General features: G+C 32.6%; 1 protein-coding gene across 24 annotated transcripts in view; it reads left to right on the forward strand.

Annotated features, from left to right (window-relative positions):
• BCAS3 (BCAS3 microtubule associated cell migration factor) overlaps positions 1-21,671 on the forward strand; it is a 632,290-nt gene that overhangs the window by 173,738 nt on the left and 436,881 nt on the right. For all 24 annotated transcript variants that reach the window (XR_012130638.1, XR_012130636.1, XR_012130640.1 and 21 more), the window contains exons 10-11: positions 13,094-13,170; positions 16,153-16,236. Coding sequence is in view for 18 of the 24 variants with exons in the window: in XM_073235300.1 (XP_073091401.1) it covers positions 13,094-13,170; positions 16,153-16,236 (161 nt within the window). In the remaining 6 variants the exon portion in view is untranslated. The remainder of the gene's footprint in view (positions 1-13,093; positions 13,171-16,152; positions 16,237-21,671) is intronic.

The raw sequence follows: 21,671 nt of genomic DNA on the forward strand, positions 1-21,671 counted from the left end.
GAAACTGGGGGAAGTGTGTCAGTCTCTCTCTTTCCTTTCCTACATCCCATTACTTCTACTATTGCCCAGAAGTAGTAGAAGGAGGAATAAGCATAGAATCTGGATCCAAACACATACTCATAAAGAGATTGATTGTGATTTTTTTTTTAAGGGAATTGGCTCATGCAATTCTGGGGGCTGACAAGTTCAAGATTTGTAGGGCAGCCCAGCAGGATGGATATTCTAGAAGGAATTGACTCCAAAAGATGTCAGGAGTTAGGATCACTAGATTGTGAAAAAGTACTTTTCATTTTTATCTTTTATATTTTAACTTCTACTTGTACTACTTTTATGTTTTAACTCACCAGCAAAGCTATACCTGTTTTTCCAGAGAATATGATATGTATATGCTGCAGGAATAGGTCTGTTGGGAATAGTTTTGTTAGAACTAGGGAATCCCACTCATATTGCTGCATCTCCTGAAATATCACAACTGTTTACATGTTTATTAATCAGATGTCTACCTAATATCTACTATATATTAAGCACTGGGTAGTAGACATTATTCCTATCTGATAACAGCCTATGATCTTATATAATCAATATACTACAGTCTATATGTAATTATATACATTATATACTTTGTATTATATATAGCATAATATCACTTATGTAGCTTGTAATTTTGTAGTATGTGAAGAATTACAACTTGTCTCCTTGAGCTTGTAATCATTTCTCTCACAGAGATCTGTATAGATAATAATAAATATCATGTTCACTGAGAAATTTTTCATTTTATCACAAAGCCTAATATACACCATTCACAAATTTAAATTAATATCTCCAGCACCTAAGACATAGGCTGGCACAATGTGGGCTTTCATTAAACATTTCTGAAATGAATGAGTACATTAACCCAGTTAGCAGTCATTTTGTGCTGATCAGAAATTTATTGATGCATTAGTAATTATTGAATGTAGATTTCTAGACAGACTCTTTTATTACTATATCTGTAAGTTAAATAAAAGTTTTTGGGGAGCATATATTTGCAATAACAACTTCATTCTCACATGTAGTATACATATAATATAGGAAGCTTTGGATATTACATGGCCCATTTTAGCATCAATGAATATGTGTGTCTTGGCTTTTGCAAAGTCAGACGTCTCTGTTGTGACTCCATTTTACATTAATACATAGAACTTTTATTTCTTAGTAGCCATTTCCACTTTAAAAATCAGGTCAGGAGCATAGAGCTACTTTTTTTTCTCTTAAAAAAATAGAGATAACTTTTGCTTCCTTACCGGAGTTTTAAGTTGGGGGAAAAATCCCAAATCATTATTTGTTAAGATAGTTTGTTTAATGGCAATGTGTGCTTTGAAGTTTAAACTTTATTTAAACATTAGACTCAACTGGCTGTATATGGGGGAAGTAATATTGCACATGTCAATAGATGTCAGTTTCATTCTTTGTAACAAGTACTAGGGTATAAAGTCAGTTGTCAGAGTGACTGAAGAGAAATGAGTAAGTATAAATAAGTTAATAATGTAAATATTTATTTTAAAGAGCAAATTTGTGATTTTTTAAGTGGTTAAATGAAAAATATAGATTTTTAGTAATTTAGTATCCAAAATAGAATTTTAAAAGAAAAATTGAACTTTATTATAAAGGGACAATTTGAAATAATTAGATTTGAGTATTAAACTTATACTTAGATTTGAAGGACACAAACTGTAATAATTTTGGAACATTGGAATGAGAATGTACCTTTCATAGTACTCTTTTATTGGAGAAAATGAGCAAAATTATCACAATAAAATTTTTAAGTTTGTATGGTCTAATAAAATTTTGCATAAAACAATGTAGATATACCTTTTATCTTTAATTGTATACCTCTACATAATGATTGAAATTTGTTTCTACTATCATGAGTATCTGTCATTTAACTAATGGGTGTTACAGATGTATTTGTTTCAAATAAAGACCTACATGCAAAGATAATGTTTAAAAAACCCTACAATACTGTAGGCTATAAATACAATTTATATTTTAAAATATCTTTGTTTTTGTACATTGATGATATTTGCATCTTTTCTAAAGGAGTATTTTTCAGTTTTGAGGTTTTGCAATAGAAAAATTTGTAGGATGTCTGCTTTAAGTCAAATTACTCTCTGTAGGATAAAATTGTATGTACTTAAAGCTCTTGAATGAATGGGCCAAATCAGTACAGAAACTACCACATTTCAAAGAGAGTGATTAAAGAAATGTCATATTTTCCTGAGGTTTTACTATAATTTCTCAATTAAACCATTTATGGTAGAAATAAAAGTGAAAATACTTTTAAGCAGAAAAAGAGAGACTAGAGTATGTTCTTAGTTTTCATTCTTACTTGAAATTATGAAGATTTTGCAGAAATAAGGTGAATTTTTAGTCACCTTAAAATGGTTAAATGTACCTTTGATTTTTCAGTAATTTTGCTTATTTGATAAACATGTCATTTACTGGTATGGTGAAAATGTTGTATTTTAATAGATTACTATTGCCATAGAATATCATTTCATCCCTTATGAATGTCATTTTTGAAAAAAAAGGTTCCATTTTGGGAATTATATACAGGTATTCAAATAAAGTAGTATAATGAACCATTATGTACTTATCCTGTAGTTTCAAGTTATCAACTAATGGATAATCTTTTTCATTGTTTACTCTTCTCTAATTATTTTGAAACAAGCTGAACATTATATAATTTAATCTGTGCATATTCAGTTATCTATATCTAAATGATAAGAACTCAGAAAATCATGTCTTCTGTATCACTAAATGATCATATAATTTATAATCTAAACTGAGTCTTTTGATTTGAACAAATGCCGTACTTGATTTAACATTGTTCAACAAGTGCATGAACTATAAATGTTCTGGGCCAGCAGGTTCTTATGGTCATCTTGCACATTTCCTGCCAGCTGAACTCCCAAGGTTTTTGGCATGTGAAAACACTCCTTACTTAATCCAATGTCCTTGCTAAATTTTTATTTCTACAGCTTATTTCCATGCTTTTGATACTACATTTACTTTGAACCACTCGTTGTTCTCAGTTCCTTGCAGGTACTTTATTGCTTTGTGCTTGCTGCCTGAAATGGCCTTTTCATTAGCACCCTTTCTCCCTACAGTGTCTTAATCCTACATACCTGTCTAGGCCCTCTGTAGATAGAGTTCTTATATGAACTGTTCTTGACCTTAACTTAAAACAGCTTCTCCTTTTTTTAAATCCCCAAAGATATCAATTTCCAATATGTCCACAGAACACTTAGATCTTCAATATACTGTGCAAATCAGGATGCCCTGGTCAGATATACTTATGAAATACTTCCTTTGGAGAATAGCAGTGGTGATTAGCATTTGAATTTGTTTAAATTTATTTACTGCATTTCTATATTTCCCAGATTTATTTGATTACAAACCTTTTTTGTTATCCATCACCCTTTAGGAATTCTTTTATATCATGTAATCTCTGCCGGTTAAGACACTTACTTTTATCTTCTATGTATTTTCTATCTGCTTGTTCTGTCTTTGCCACTAGGTGGTAATCTCCTTGAGAGCAAAGTTGCTCATCTTTATTTGATTTAAGGAAGTAAGGTCATCATGAAAGACATATCTGTTATGTTCTAGCTAACTTAAAAATATTCTGATGTTTATTTTTGCTTCTTGTAGTAATAAAACTCAGTTTCCTAAAAACAAAAACATTTATCACAACTGTTTGCTGGTTTCAAAGTATCAGTGTTCCTTTTCCAAGATGTTTATTTAGCTAAAATGGTTGAGAATGTAGTGCAGCTCTGTCGAAAGTTACCAAATAATGAAGAAAATTATTCAAAGAAAATCAGTACTGATCTCTAGGGAAAGTGATACAGGTTTGTGTTGGAAATTAATAGTAAGTGTGTGGTGGATGTTTAAAGGAATGAATTTATGTATGCACATATAGCATGTTGGAGTAAATCCAGAAAATGTTTAAGTGTGAGTTTATTTGAAAATGGTATCTTTTCAGTATCTTGAGTATCATTTCCTCCTCTGGGAATAGGATCTTCTGTTTTACAAGCCTTTAGCAAGCTCAAAATATCAGTTAAGTTTGATACAAATGAGTGGGAGACTGAGTTATTATTACTTCTTCATAATACCTTTGTTCTTTCTTCTTTAGTTAATATCCTTTGGGGATATCTTTGCCATGTAGTCCTAAATGCTTCCCTGTGCATTACTGTATCCACTGAATAGTTGAAACGTATTGTTAAAGTGTTAGTCTCTCTTGTATTCTGTGAGTTGTGCATGATAGGATGAAGAGATCTGGAAGGATCAACAGTGTTTCTAGAATAGCAATCAGGTGCTTTCTAAGTAACATACATGCAACTTAAATGTAAGTTCTGGTCAAGTGGCCTGGGGCCTCCAGTAATGAATTTTCAGTAATTCCTGATCCATTAAGATTATTACTTACTCTCTCAGGGTAGTGTTTATAAAATGGCTCTCATGATTTGGGGATACTGTAAAGTCTACTTAGTGTGGCCCCCATTATATATGAAATGTACATTACTTAAAATGTTGAAAAATGGTGTGGTGTAAAAGTACAACTATAGTTTCTGGGGATTAATGTTGGGAATAACTGTAATAAACTATGTGTTAAAACCCAGTGATGTCTTTCAAGGACAGATGTTCAGTATAGTTGTCAGAATGCAGACTAGTGCACAACTGTGGGAGAATAGGACTGGAATGGGTGTGAGAGGACTTTTGAAATTCTATAATGTTTTTTGTTTTGAATGGTAATTACATATATGTGTATGTTCACTTTGTTGATTTGGGTACTTCTTTATGCATATTATTTTAGATACATAGTTTACATTAGAAAAAGTTCAGAAAGCGTCAACAATAAAAGTTTATGATTTCTTTTCTCATAGTCTCTGAATATTATTATTGTAGCATTTTACAACAGGTCTCTCCAACCTCTTCATCTATGAATACCTTGACTAATAGTAGTAATATATCTCATTTCATACTCCCATTAAGAAGTGTCTCATTCTTAGTTACATATTATTTTACTTAACTTGAAAACCCTTGAGACCAGATTTGTGTGAGTGATGTTAGTTTGGTAGGATTGTGTAAGATTGATGATATTTGGCAAATATTTATATGAAGGAATTTAGCTTCTTTTCTTTGAAATACAGCTTCCCCTGAAGTTTTTTGTATCAACATTTTGAACAAAATTCATCATGGCCTAATATCTAAAATCAAGGAACAAATGGAGCCATTTCGTAACTTGAAAGGAGCACATTTTTCTCTTATCTTTTGCCTCTTGGTTCTCCCACCCTAAATCCTGTGTAGGGACTGAAACTTTTGGCAGGTAGAAATTGTTTGAATTTGGATTATCCCATGCATATGAGCCAATTTCCCTGAACGCTGAAAAGATGAAGGATACAGGGATTGGAAGACAGGGGAACTGGTGGGCGGACTGAGAATAGCATTCATGGTATGTGCTACATAGATTTCTCCATTGATTGGTTTTTAGTTCTTTAAGAACTAGGACCAAAGCCCATATTTGACAAATTCTCCACTTAATGAGGATATTATTTTGATCATGGAAGCATTTCATTTCTAAAGTAGTTTGAGAAGCTCTTGTGTAATACAATTGTGAGTGCCTTAGTTATGTATGAATACAATGATGGACTGTAAAATAAGTAGAGACAGCTGTGTCCATCAGAGAAAGCATCATGGGAATTTGTGCCAAAGGGTGGAAGGATCAGGTAAAGGGAGCTGATAGAGACCTGCAAAGGGAACACAGCCAATGTGATGAGAAAGGAGACACCTTTGTATTTGTGCAGAAAAGGTGGCCTTGAGCAGCTGTCTGATGTGGAAATCCAAAACCTACATATGATTAAGAAAACAAAAGACAAAGACTGATAGATGTCATTAGTAGTCATTTTCAGTGTGCTTAAATTGAAAGGTAGATACGAAATCTCCAGAGAGACCAAAGGATTGTACAATAAGTAGCTCTTTCTATTGACCTCTGTTTTTTTATTTGGAGGAGGAAAATTTATTCCTTATAAAACTAGTGTTGTTTCTTAGTGTTAGTATTTATGTTCTTAATTTACGTTAATGGTGAATAATAAGTAGAAGGAATAAATTTAAAGGATCTTTAAAATGCAAAATTATGTTTAATTTTGAAAAGAGAAGGCTTCCTTTTTATGTTTAGAAGGAAATGTGTAACATTGTAAAAAGGGATTGGCAGGTTAATATGAGATCTAAGCCCATTTCAAGTTAAAAGTCAAATCTGTCCATGTTCTTTCGGGTTCCCATCTGTATATGATGGACTGGGCTGCCATGGTGTTTTCACAGGAGCCTAATACTTAGTGAACACTCAGTGAATATGTGTACAATGAAGTAACTTGTGACTTTACTTTTCTATACACATAATTCCTAGCCATTGAGCTTTACATAGCAGCACTTTTAAATTGATGATACATATCATATACATGAAAAACAAATAAAAAATCAAAAGTTTTAAATTCAAAGGTCATGTAGTCTTTTTTTTTTTCTTCCAAAGCTCATGTAATCTCAACAGGGTAGTTGAGCAGGTGTAAGATGGTCAAATAAATCTCTGCAATTATATTTAGTATTTTATGTGCTTATATGTCTTTCTGGAAAAGGTGTTCATGGTCTTTTCTGATTTCATACAATATGTGGTCTTTTGTAACTGGTGGTGTCTTTCACTGAATGTAGATATAATCATAGTTCATCATGTTGTAGGATCTATCAGTTTTTTAAAATTATTTTTTTAAAGACAACTTTTTAAGATCAGTTTTAGTTTCACAGCAAAACTAAACAAAAGATACAGAGATTTATCCATCCCCACACATGTATAGTCTCCCCCATTATCAACTTTACTCACTTGACTGGTGCATTTGTTACAATTGGTGAACCTAAATTGACATATCATTGTCAGTCAAAGTCCATATTTTACTTTAGGTTCACTCTTGGTGTTGTATATTCTGTGGGTTTAGATAAATGTATAATGACATATATCCATCAATGTAATATTATGCAGAGTATTTTTACTGCCATAGAAATCCTCTGTGCTGTGCCTTTTCATCTCTGCCCTTTTCCCCCAGCAATCACTGAAACCTTTTATCGCTATAGTTTTGCATTTCTTAGAATATCATATTGTTGGAATCATACAGAATGTAGCCTTCTCAGGCTTCTTTCATTTAGTGATATGCATTCAAGTTTCCTCCAAGTTACTACCCAACTTCAAGATTTACTGTAAAAGCTGCAGTAATCAGGACAGTGTAGTATTAGTAAATGAACAAATAGCTCAGTGGAATGGAATAGACAATCCAGAAATAGACTTTTGACAAGGAGCAAAGGTAGTACAATGGAGCAAAGATAGTCTCTTCAACAAACAGTGCTGGAACAACTGGACGTTCACATGCAAAAAACTGAATCTAGACACAAACCTTACATCCTTCACAAAAATTAACTCAAAATGGATCACAGACCTAATGTAATACACAAAATTATAAAATTCATAGAAGATAAGGTAGGAGAAACCTAAGTGACCTTGGGTATTATGATGACTTTTTAGAATTGATAAAGTGGATTTCTTTAAAATTAAAAACTTCTGCTCTACAAAAGACAATGTCAAGAGAATGAGATGATAAGCCACAGACTGGGAGAAAATATTTTTAAAAGACATTAATAAAGGACTGTTATTGAAAATACACAAATAACTCTTAAAACTCAACAAGAAGAAAATAAATACCCAGTTAAAAAAATGGTTCAAAGGCCTTAACAGAGACCTCATCAGAGAAGATACAAAGATGAAAAATACACATCTGAAAAGATGCTCCACATCATATGTCATCAGGAGAATTCAAATTAAGACAGCAATGAGATACCACCACACACCTATTGGCTGACCAATATCCAGGACACGACAACACCAAATGCTGACAAAGACGTGGAACATAGGAACTCTCATATGTTGCTGGTAGGAATGTAAAACGGTACAGTCACTTTGGAACATAGTTTGGCAGTTTCTTATAAAACTAGACATCCTCTTACCATAGGATTGAGGAGTCATTCTCCTTGTTATTTATCCAAAGGAGTAAAAACGTTATGTCCCCTTAAAAAACTGCACACAGATGTTTATAGCAGCTTTATTCAAATTGCTAAAATGAGGAAGCAAGCAAGATGTACTTCAGTGAGTGAATGGATAAACTGGTATATCTTAACAAAGGAATATTCTTCATTTATTTTTATTGCTGAATAATATTCCATTGTGTGGATAATGCCACATTAAATCTATTCATCAGGTGATGGACATTTAGTTGTTTTCATTTTGGGGCCATTTTCTCTTGGATATAAGTATTTGTGTGGACATATGTTTTTATTTCTCTTGGGTATGTACCTAATGGTCAAATTGCTGGCTCATATGATATTTCTATCCTTAACTGTTTGATGAGCTGCCAGGCAGAGTGACACACCATTTTACATTCCCACCAGCAGTGAATATGTGTTCCAGCTTCTCCACGTTCTCACCAATGATTGTTATTATCTTTGATTATAGCCATCATCTTGTATCTCATGAAGTGGTATCTGATTATAGTTTTGATTTGCATTTCCCTGATGACTGGTGATGGTGAGCATCTTCTCTTGCTTATTTGTTATCTTAAACCTTATTTGTCAATAAATTTCACATTGAGTTATTTATGTCTTCATTATTGAGTAGTAATAGTTCTGTTTATAGTCTAGATACCAGCCAGTTATCAGATATATGTTTTGCAAATTCCCATCCTGTGAGTTGTCTTTTCTTTTTATTTTTGGTGGTGTGTTTTGAAGCAAAAGAGTTTTTGAGCTATAATAAAATTCAATTCATCTATATTTTATCACTTGAACTTTTGGTGTCATATTCAAGAAATTATTGCTTATTCTGAGGTTACAAAGATTTGCCACTATGTTTTGTTCCCAGAGATTAATACTTTAACTTTTTCACTTATGTCTGTGATTCATTCAAATTAATTTTTCTATTTATTTTTTATTGCTATGGAATGCAGTCTAAGGTCAGGGTTCAGTTTCATTCTTTTGCATGTGAATATCCAGTTGACCCATAATCATTTGTTGAAAAGACTATTCTTTCTCCCATTGACTTGTCTTGGTACCCTTGTTGAAAGTCAGTTGACCATAAATGCAGGCATTTGTTGTTTTTTTTTCCAAAAATATCTGAAATCTGTTGAGTAGTCCTTACCAAGAAAAATAAAGCAGAGTGTTACAGAGAGTAGTTTTTGTTTTTCAAAACAAGTTCTGCTTACCTCCCCATTAGGACCAACATTCCGGGAGGATGCCATCTAAAATCGCCTCAGTCTCATGTACCTTTTTGACTACTTCTTTCGTAATGGAAGAATCTTCATTCAGTGTGCTTTTCTTGGATTTTACCATTATTTAAATTTGGATATCTGAGTTTTTTAATATCCAGTTCTCCTGTACTTTGGCACAAACATTGTAACCATGTTAGGATTTGTCCTAGTATTCTAGAGGTTGATTTTTTTTCCCTCTCCCTCACTTGTTTTCAAAGTTTAGTTGATGGCAACGGTTAATCTTTAAAAGAGTCATGCTTATAAAGTTGGGCTATTGGTGAGTGACTGATGGTCTGCTGATTCCAGCTGTAAAATGTTTTTTGTAGAGCAGAAAAACAATTCACTTTCATTCCAGTACACTGTAATTTTTGAGGTCCACTGAGTTTTTAAAAACATTGACTTGAAAAGTGAAGAATTGTAAACTACATTTTTGCTTTAGTATCCTTTAGTATTTGGAAAGAAGAATTACTTATTAGGATCTGTTGAGGCAAAATGGTTATCAGAATAGTTTGAGAGTTAGTTGACTTTAAAGTTCAGGAGTTTAGCTACCTCTAATGGAGCTTTTTATTGCTGAATAATATTCACAGGAATTTCTGTTTTTCATTTGGTCCTTTTTTTCATGATATTTTAAGAGGGGGAAACATTTTTCATTCATTTATTTAATCTAATTTTTTAAAATTAAGGTATCATTGAAAAGCAATCTTATCACGGTTTCACATAAGCAACATTGTGGTCACTGCATTCACCCATATTATCGAGTCCCCTCCACTCCCCACCACGGTCATTGTCCATCAGCGTAGCAAGATGCCACAGAGTCACTACTTATCTTCTCTGTGCTACACTGTCTTTCCTGTGACCTCCCCACCCACACCATGTGTGCCAATTATAATGCCACTCAATCCCCTTCTTTCTCCCTTCCCACCTGCCCCACTCCATCCCTCCCCTTTGTAACTGCTAGTCCTTCTTAGAGTCTGAATCTGCTGCTGTTTTGTTCCTTCAGTTTTGCTATGTTGTTATACTCCACAAATGAGTGAAATCGTATGTTACTTGTCTTTCTCCACCTAACTTATTTCACTGAGATAGTACTGTCTAGCTCCATCCATGTTGTTGCAAATGGTAGGATTTGTTTTCTTTATGGCTGAATAATATTCCATTGTGTATATGTACCACATCTTCTTTATCCATTCAGCTACTGATGGACACCTAGGTTGCTTCCATGTCTTGGCTATTGTAAATAGTGTTGCAGTAAACATAGGGGTGCATATGTCTTTTTGAATCTGTGATTTGTTTTCTTTGGGTAAATTCCTAGGAGTGAAATTCCTGGGTCAAATGGTATTTCTGTGTTTCGTTTTTTGAGGAACTTCCATATTGCTTTCCACAATGGTTGAACTAATTTACATTCTCACCAACAGGGTAGGAGGTTTCCGAAAGGGGGAAACATTTTTATAGACCATATTTATACTCATTCTGCCAACTCTGAAAGTATCTATGCAATATCTGTATACACATATATAAAAATACATTTTTGTCTGAATAACATTAGTTTACTCAATGGGAATGTAATCATGAAATCTACTATGTAAATATTGCACGGCATATGTTAAAGAGTGTGTTGTCTCTGTAATATTTCAGTGGGCCTTTGTCCTATGTATGTGTCCATAACATGCATTCAGTGAATGTAGTAGTATCACAGTTAACCAGAGGGCAATTTTCCAAACACCTAAAACATCCCAAACACACCCCTTCAAAAACAAGAAGTTTTTAAATGAACAGAAAATTAGAAAGCTCATAACTTTTATTTCGTTTGACATATGTACTTTCTCTCAGGATCATTATCTTCTTTATATTCCTTAAAGATGAAACTCAAAATAGATGGCAATTAAAGAGGCTGAAATGAGCAATGGCAATGTATGCTTCTTTAGTGCTTTGAACACAGCAACACTAACATTTCAGAATGAAGATCTTTTGCTATTCAAATGGCTTTCTGAATGCAGGGACCCGTGTAATATATATTTAAGAAAGGTTTTTCTTAAAAAATAATTTTGAAATAAAGTATCTGGCTCTTAGCTAGGCACACTATTTGAATATTTGGAAAATTTTCTTACATAGATGACTTTTTTGCCAGTGACTTATAAACATGCTTTGATTAATTAGGTGCATTGTTTAATTTATTCAAACATACTTATGAAGCTGTTTTTCAGGTATTATTTTAGGCAGTGGAGATTCAGCATTGAACAAAGTAGACACAAATCCTTGACCTTGACCTTATATACCTGTAATCTAGTGGGAGGAAGATAGAAAATAAAGAAACAAAAGATAATCACAAACAATACAAATTGTTTTAGTTTTTGACGGTAAATGTCAAAGTAGTTAATTATTCTTTTTTTTCACTCGTAAGTATGCTTTTGAATAAGAAACTCTCATACAGTGATAATTCTATTCCTCTTAGGATCAGTAACAGAGACAGGGACTTTCTGACTGGTAGGGAATAGCCAGGTATGCAGTGTCCAGTTCAGATCATGCTATTTTTTGCTATTATGCTCATGACTTTCAGGTAACTTGGCTATTTTTTTTTGCCACAGGAAGAAAAGGTTATTGTTATAAAATTTTGTTTATCATGTGATCGTTTAAATTTATATTCCAAATTGAGACCTAAATGAAATAGATAACCTCAGTTTGACCTACCAGTGTACATTTAGAGAAAAACATTTGTGAAAATATTAAGCAGATGCTGTGGAATGATAAACCAGAAGTTCTGTAGGTTTGACTTTCTGTGTTCTTTGATTCTGCAGTCTCCTTTGAGTAGTCCTTTAAAGCAGTTTTGCGAGACAGTGGAATATTATTTTGTGTTTGCGAGACAGTGGAATATTATTTTGTGTAGTTGACAGATTGAAGGCATTAGACTCAGATCTTATTGGAATAGTCAGGAGGGGAGATGAGAGCCTCTGTCATGATAGACATCACTTACTTGACTGAATTGTGAATTATGTCTTGGTCAGTAGAGTTCAGGAAGACTGCGTTGGTGATTCCATGCATGGGTGGTGTCCACTGTCAGGAATATGTGATTTATTTTTCTTGAAAGGAGAGAACTGCAAAATAATCCTTCTTACAAGTTTGTTATCAGCTAGGCTGAAAGCAAGAAGAATGAAACTGAGTGATTAATGTAAATACATAAAATTAGATAAATTAGTTCCCTAACATCTTTCTACTGAGTCACCTTTTATAGATCGGGCCTCCTCATTGGCCCTTTAAGTTCTTCTTGTTCTTTTTTATTTTCACCATACTATCACCATTTCCTTTTAGGTAAATGTCTTCTTTTTCTTTTGCCCTTAAATTCTTGTTCCAGTTGTATCCTTTCTCTTTCCTCTCTAAACATTCTTGCTTGACCTATGAAGTTGTAGACTTGCAAACTTTAAATAGTTCCTTTTAGCTTCTTGCTGTTGTTCTAGTAATAACTGTTTGAAGTACCCAATTTTTGATAAAAATGACTACTAGTTCTTCCCAGATTTATTTCTTATTCGAACAATGTCAAAACCAAAAGGAAACTAGAAGAGACAAGAAATGAACTTCATTTGGCCACTAAAATAATGACTAGTATTATGGGTATTTTATGTGAGACATGAAAAGCATTTACTTGTTCTGTCTTTATGGTATCAAAATATGGTGCACCAACACACAATTTATTTAGAAATTTCTGAATATTGCCCTTTAAAATTTTTCAGGCTGCTATCCTTGTCCAGGGCCTAACATGAATCCCATTGCTCTTGGGAGCCGCTGGCTTGCTTATGCAGAAAACAAGGTAAGATGTGGCTCATGTTTGGGTTATTTGTAATGGAGCAAGTGTTGAAGAATTTTCCTAATGTGATTACCAACAATAGTTAATGTTTAACTTACTAGTTTGTTTTCTTTGGTTTGGTTTGGTTTTAATTGGACATCCAATAATTTCCTATCTCCCTTCTTGATTATCTCCCTTTTTGCTTAGAATGAGGATTTGGGCTCACCGTTAAGTTTTTTTTCCCAAAGTTTTTCCTATTTTCTTTCTTTTTCTTGAAATATAGTTGATATACAATATTATGCTGATTTCAAGGATATAACATAGTGATTCGAGTTATCTGTATTATTAAATGCTCACTCCAAGTACTGTAGTTACTGTCAACATAGAAAGATAGTACAGTATTATTGACTGTATTCTCTATGCTGTACTTTCACCCCATGACTAACTATATTATAATTGAGATTTTTTTTGCCTCTTTCCCTTCTTCTCTATTTTCTGTTTCTATATTTTTTCTATCTCTATATTTCTATATTGCATATGTGGACTCATATATTCCTATTTTTGCAATGGCTTTTAATTTTTTTGTCTTTAATTATTTTGGTTCTCACATTGTCCCAGAGTTGATCAATGAGAGCCTCTCTTAGGCTAGTTCTTATGACATTATGACATGCCTTCATTTTTTTTTAATACTCTTTCCTTATTTGCTCTCATAAGAATATAACCAGGTTCATCTTATACCTCCCTGTCTCAGTCCTGGAATCTGCTACTTCTGATTTTCCTGGTTCATTTTAGTGGGCAATGGTATCGGATAGTAAGCTTTGTCCAGAAGTTGTGCTCATTGTTCCTGGGGTGTTTTTTGCTTCTCCACCCTTATCGTGGACAGAGTTCAGAAACATACCTATTATATGCACACACATACTTATGTATATTTATAAGTAGGCAAGCATACATACACACATACTAGTGCACCTGTTTATACACATGTACACACATATATCTTAGAAATGAGCAGTTCACATTGATACTTTCACAGAATTCTTCTTTTTCTTCTCTCATTTCCTATTTATCCTGTTTTGCATGGCAAACCCTGACATTAGCACATTTACTTTGTTTTTTCAGTCCTATAATACAAAAAGTAATTGCAAAATTGCTTACTTATGCCACGTCAAAAATCAAACCAAATGAAAAGAGTTCAGTATTTCCTTGCAATCCACTCTCATTGCTGCGCTGTGTAAAGCTGAAGGTGTTCAGTCAAATACGGTGTTCATAAATTACTTTGTTTAGTTTGTCCTTCATTGCTCCCTTTCTGCCTTTCTTCATTGTAGGTACAATTTTTATTTTGTATATAATTGTGTACATTTGTTTTTACATTTATGTTTTATTTATATTATTATGTATTTCATTAGATGTTACATATGTATTTTTTTCTTTCTCTAAAGATAATATATGTGCTTTTTTTACATTGCTTTTTTTGCTTACTTTTATTTCCTGAAGATTAGTCTATTTGATAGAGTTTCATAGTACAGAATTTTCTGATTTCTCTTTGATTTTGATGAACTGAGATGCAAATTAATTTTCTGAATCTAAGTTTTAAATAAAAATTTCTGGTTTAGTTTTATTTATGTAGAAATGCTGCCTTGGTTTTAGTTGAATTGGAAAGGTTATAGTATTGCTTGTTTTCATGTATTTATCCTTGATTATTTTATTACCTAAAGCAGGACAAAGATGATAGTATTTCCAAGGTAATGTCTTCCCTTGCATATATGGCAGGAGGCAGCAAAGGGATAACTTTCATAATTTTTTGCATGTGTATTTGTGAATGAATGAATGAATGTGTAAAAGTGATTCTATTTTAGCTGAAATGTTCACTTCTCAAACTGTTTTCCCTAAGTGAAATCACATTTGCTGATTACCTGTCATTTGGAAAACTTTTCATAACTAACCTTGAAATCTAATTAAGCAACCATTCAGTGTGGAAGCTTGCCATCTCATATCAGACATTTAAAGATATTCCTTTATAACATTATGTTTGCACTGAACTAGTATTTTTCAACACACTGTTAGTGATGAAGAAAAATTTGAATTTAGAGTAAAAGTACACAAGGTTTATATATTAATCTTTAGTAAATGATCTTATTTTGAATACATAAAGCATTTTTTTGCTTTCGTATTTGGTAGATTTTTTCTGAAATTCAGTAGGCTTTAATAATTCATATTGCAGTGTGGAGCTGTTCTAAAACTCTAGTATTGTCATTTTATTTAAAAAAACTTTAATGCTAGAATTGGACTAATTTTAAAAAACTAAACTTAGGAAATGTAGGTTCAGTGGAGAATTTAATCCTGGTTTGTTGCTTAACACATGAGAGAATCATGTATGTCAAAGTAGTAATTCACTATGAAAACTGGCAGGTTGATTTATTTATGTTAGAAATGAATAAGGATGTGTCTTTTTCATTCTAATATAGTAAAACTAGTAAGCCCTCTGAAGTGGACAGCTACTGTGTGTGTCATAGTTGATATATGCATAATTTGTGCCATTTTCCACTGACAAAATTAAAAATGCAGATTCTTTTTTTAAGTTTCTTTTTATAATCTTTATGTAGGAATTAAGAGGATAAAATCTCCAGTTTGCTAGCATGTTAAATATTTAATGTTGGGAAGTCACATCTAAGTCCTTTGATTATGTTCCTAAAATTTATTTGTGGAAAGGCTGCCAGATCCCAAATCCTACCATTTCAGAGTTTATGAATTCTTAAAGACCATTCATCTTGTAATTAAAAATTGTATTTGAGCATGGAACTGCCTGAGTGGCACCAGTAGATTATAAAAAGAGGCAAAAATGTCTCAGCAGGGCTTTTAGCTGTTATGTCTGAAATACACTCATGCAAACTTTCCCACTCACCACCATCATTATGCATGGTAAATAAGCTCTATCCTAATAGCCTGTAGAGTTAAACAGTTTAATAGAAATGACTTTCTGGTGTCTCTCTCTCTCTCTTTTTCCAGTTGATTCGATGTCATCAGTCCCGTGGTGGAGCCTGTGGAGACAACATTCAGTCTTATACCGCCACAGTCATTAGTGCTGCTAAAGTGAGTATCTAGTAGTCTCTGGGAGTGGTGATTATGTGGAATAATTATCAGGCCTTTGTTCTGAACTGTACTGAGATTGTCCCTTCCCTTTTCATCACAAATGTGGGACAAACTTAAAAAATCAGTCAGAAATATTTTGTCAATCATGAGAATTGGTGACTAAATGATTAGGTATTTAATTTCTTAAGGTTCATAAATAATACTTTCTTTTCTCTTATAATGATTAGAGAGTTTGTATTTATCCAATTTTAAATATTTCAGTGTTTTAGCTAGACTAAAGTCTGTTACCTAGTCAACACTTTCGAAAGAAGCTTTACATGTTTTAAATAGTAACTTCTGGGTTCTTTTTTTGTGATTTGCACCATTCTATCTATACTGACATTCCTTTGCATCTTTGGACATTTTTGAATCTTGTTGACATGAAAGGATTATTATACCTTAAGAAATCTTGAGTCAAACCTCTGGCATGTTCAAAGATTCTTTGATGTCACAGGGCTGCCCCCTGCACGTATGTCAAGTGAGTTCTTTCCATGTGTGTGTGAGGGTTAATTCTGATGATGGCTCATAAAGTTTATGTTGATTATAAGGTATTCTTATAATCACTGTCCTTTTGAATTAAGAAGTATATAACAAAACAATTCTAATAATAGGGATGACATAGTGAATCTAAATGACAGCATGTAATAGAAAGCACAGCTATTCAGAAAAGAACAACAGTTTAAAGCAAACCACAGGGAGGGAATCAAAGGTCACACTGTTTTATGTAAAACAAATATAAAAATACTTCAAGATTGATCACAAATGCTTACATGATGTGCTTTAGAATGTGTTTCTTTGATGAGAGAAGCATTACATATTTTTACTCAGAAGAGAAATACTGAATATCTTCATGCTTACTGCACTATATATTTTAGATTTCAAAATCTTTATTAGAATTGTTTACTTTTCTGATTGTGTATGCAAAAACTATGATGGTTATTAAACATAGAGAAATCTGAGACACTATTTAGGGATCATCAGCGTTATTCAATTAGCTTATAATATATCCACAAAATACAGGAATGAGAGGTAGTTTTCAAGTATGAGATTCCTTTTAGACTTATCTGTATCATACACTTTAATCAAAATAGGTCATTGTATTATCCTTTTGAATAAGTTTCAGTTATGTGATGGAAGACAAATTTTTAGCTACTCTTTGCTACAATTTTGTGTGCCTACATGAAAGGAAAGTGACCTGCTTCATTCGGTAATTGTTTCCCTGTTTTACTGTTAGTGAAAGTGGACATGCTGACATGAGGCTAGATGTAATATGCCTTGAAAACAAGTCTGCACTCCCCACTTTCTACAACACAGTATTGTGAACTGTGAGGAATATACTCATGTTTTCTACATTAAAACTAATAAATTATGTTGATGACAACACATTAATGCAGTCAACTCAAGCAGGCCATTGGTCACCAGTGGAGCTGGTGTTGATTGGAATTCTTGTTAGCTCTGGCAATATATAAAATTCTGCCATTAACTCCTGAATAAAGTGGCTAATGTTTAATTTGTTTAATTTATTTTGCCTGATTTTGATGCTTATTCATGTTCTTATTTATACATTTATAAAATTAAGGAAAAATAAAACCATGCATATACAACCCGCCCATTTCTTGATAGTCTTAACATGTTCAGTCCAGTCATATATTGTACCCTGCCCTTTTAGCTTAAATGTCATGAAATGTTTTTAGAAAAGTTTTTTTTTTTTTGTATATTTATGTGATATTTATCTATGTACTTCTGGACTGCAATGTAATCTGAATATTTTGAGATTTCTTTTAAAATACTGTTAAAGTATCTTACTAAAACCTGTCAGAAATAGGATGATTCTGTCATTTTACTTCCCAGGTGTAGATATTTTATATAGGAAAGATTGGAAAGTTGGGATGATTTCCTCCTTTCCCCAAAGTCATAATTTCTGCCTGTATGTTATTGGATATTAGCAACTTTGTGGGTAAATTAGCTTTCCGGGATATAAAGCAGTTCCAGTTTTCCATGGTAAATGACTTCTCTAATTAAGTAGTATAATTATAAATATATTCTTTTCTGTTTGTTATTATTACATTATGCATTATACTCCTATAGTATGTTGACTTGTAAAAATTCATTATGATGTACATGTATAATTCCTCTACTTCGCTGTATAAGGGCATAAAAGTTTACTAAGAAAAATCTCAAAAGATACTTTCAGAACTAGAAACCTTTTCCAGAGAATTCTAACGTGAGAATAAACAATGTCAATATTACAAAGACTATCCCTTAGAATAAAAAAGTCAGGTTATACCTAATCTTGTTTTATGATGCAAAAGTCACCTTCATTCTGAAACTTGGCAAGAACAATATAAAAAAGGAAAACCAAAGTCCTGTCTTACTCATAAATCTATATATGAAGAACCTTAAACAAACTATTAGCAGAAAAAAATAAACAGTATATATAAGAATAATGTGTCACAAGCCAGTTGGGGTAATTGGGCTGGTGTATTACTGAAAATTAAATAGTATAATCTGCCACATTAATAGAATAAAGGAGAAAATATATGAAATTGAAACTATATGCATTGATAAAATCTCCTAGTAAATATTGATAGTTTTCTTCTGTAGAATTCTGTTTTTCTCAAACTGCCAAATTTTTAAAACACAGTGAACATTGCCATTTAGAAGTCTGTTTCTGATGACTCCAATATCTAAATGTTTTTAGTTTGTTTCTATTGATTCTCATTTATGATGTTTTGATTCCTTGTTTGCCAGAATTTATTTTAAAAATCTATAGAAACAATTCTGAATTTGAGATGATAACAGAATTCTGAAGCACTATATGTTTTGGCTCATCTTAATCCCATTTCAGGGATTGATATTACTTAAATTATTTAAATAAAATTACCTGAAGTAGCTGCCAGAGCCTGATTACTACTGGTTTACTCTTATTTTTATTGTATTCACTTTATGTTCACAACCTAAAGCATGGCAGGAAAGTCACTAAGTATATATCCCATTGAACATGACCACTTGTTTCCACAAATCTATCAAAAAAAGCACCACTCAGTCTTTTAGAAGCCCTCTCTAGAAACTCAAATGCTTCTAGACCTAAACACCTAGCTCACATGCCTGGATTTCCTTGTTTTCTTGGATTTGGATCTAGTATATCTTCACTTCCTTGTTAAATAATCAATATGTCGAATCAGAGTTAAAAAAAATTCTCCCCAGTTTTCCTACCTGTTTTCATTGGTAAGATAGATCTGATATACCTAGCCTGTCATTATTAAAAATAGAAAATAAAATTTCTTATTACTTTTTAACCTTTTTATCATTTCTAGGTAACATATTTTTTGAGATATAACAGGAAAACTTTAAAAAGCCATGTAGTATGTGCTCCTTAAGAAAATGCTAATCTTAATTCACACTGATTGCCAAATAACTTTTTCTTGAAAGAATAATCATTAATATTTTTCTCTCTTTGATGACAGCTTCTTATATGGCTTCAAAACCCCTTTGTCATATACAATCATTATTAAATTTTAATTTTTTCTCTCACTGTACAATTATAAGTATAAATATATTAACTGTATATGTACTTGGATCTTCTTAGAGGAAATATTTTTTCAATAATTTCTGGATTTTCAAATAGCAATTAAAATTAATCTTTATACTTTTGGATTTTTCCAGTAATTTATTTGGCTTTCCTTATTAAGAATCTACTAAGGATGAATTCTCAGTGGTAGTGATAAAGGAAAAAAAATACTGTAATTGCTCAAATTGGATTAGTTTGGTACATTTATAAAAATCTTGGTCCATATTTTCTAGTTGTCCTTTAACTGTGTCCTGTTTGATTTTTCCTTCTGTGTTTTAACCCCAGTGCCATAAATTGATTTAATAAAAATGCCTCTGTTTTTTCTGGTTATCTGATAACTTATTTATTTATTTATTTATTACTTACTTACTTATATATATATAAATTTTGGTATCCTTAATGTACAATTACATGAGCAACATTATGGTTACTAGACTCCCCCCATTATTTGATGACTTCTTAATGACAACTAACAGCTTTTGTGGGAGCAGCACCATTAGCACTAACGGATAGAGAGGACAACAGACAGAGCATAAGGAAGTTTAAAGATGACTGGTGACCCTTTGGCAAATCAACAGAACAGAATAAGCACTGTGCTCCTTTGAACTTTTGGTCGTACTGGATCATCTGACACATTCATTATAGTCTTAGGTGCACCTCTCTTACAGAGACAGTTTAGTTTTGTGGATGCTCTTATTAAGATGAGTTAGGAATATAATGCACATTTCAATTTAGATACCTCAGATTATGAGGACACTCACTCCAATTTAATATCTCCACTTGGCCAAATAGATTTTTTTATTCCTAATTTTTGCTTAGCCTTCATTTTTTTTTTTTTTTGGTATGGAGGAAATCATCAGGTATGTACATACCTTTTCTACTAAAATCTAGTGAAAAGACTAATAACTGTGAGGTGACTCAGGTATCTGAATATGGTTTGTGAAAACTATTAAAACAAACAACCTTATGTATTCCTTCTGGATACTAGTTCTCATCAATGTGTTTGATTCTACATAGAAGGAAATTTCTCCTAGAAGCAAAGGTCTTTACTAACGCAGAAAACTTCTAGCATTTTTCTCACCCCGTGCATTAGACCTTGTTTTGAAAGTTAATGAATGATGATAGTACTATTTTGTCACTTACTGTACAAAGTGCATTTGATGACTGGTAAATTTGGGGTTTAGACTTTAGTCCACTAATCAGATAGTCCCACTGGTAGTCATAAGCATTTTTGTGTGGAATACCAATAACTCTTCATGTAACATGAGCGTGTGACTGTGAAATATACTACTCTGTTTTCCCCCCTTTCTGAAGTTTTTTCCTAGTTCTCTTATATGGACTTTCCCTTTTATCTTATGGTTTGCTTTGGTTTCTTATACATTGCTTCCCACTCTCTGTGTGCTCCAGTTATTTTAGTTTTATTCCTATTCATTCCTGTAAGAGCATGAAATAATAGGCTCAAGGGCAAGTGGGGAGGATATACAGCCAAAGACTTTAAACCTGAAAGGCTTTTCTTTGGTAAAGGGATAGCTTGCTTAAATGGGAGCATCTCCATTAGCATTAATGGAGTAAGTACATCAGCATCTTAGAAGTTAATCAGGCTTTCTGGCCAGCTTTTGACATCGATACACTGTGGCGCCTGATTTTGTTGGTCCTTTTGAGGCTTTCTTGACAACACTCTAACAGACCTTAAGTCATTTCTTGTGAATTATTGAAACAAATGTTTGGCTGCTAATTGTGAAATTCTAATGTGTTTTATAATCACTGCAGTTTGAGTTTTTAGCACTAAACAAAACAATTACAATTGATTTGTGGCTTTTTCTTG

The sequence above is a fragment of the Manis javanica genome, chromosome 4, assembly GCF_040802235.1.
Source record: "Manis javanica isolate MJ-LG chromosome 4, MJ_LKY, whole genome shotgun sequence".
Classification (NCBI taxonomy): Eukaryota; Metazoa; Chordata; class Mammalia; order Pholidota; family Manidae; genus Manis; species Manis javanica.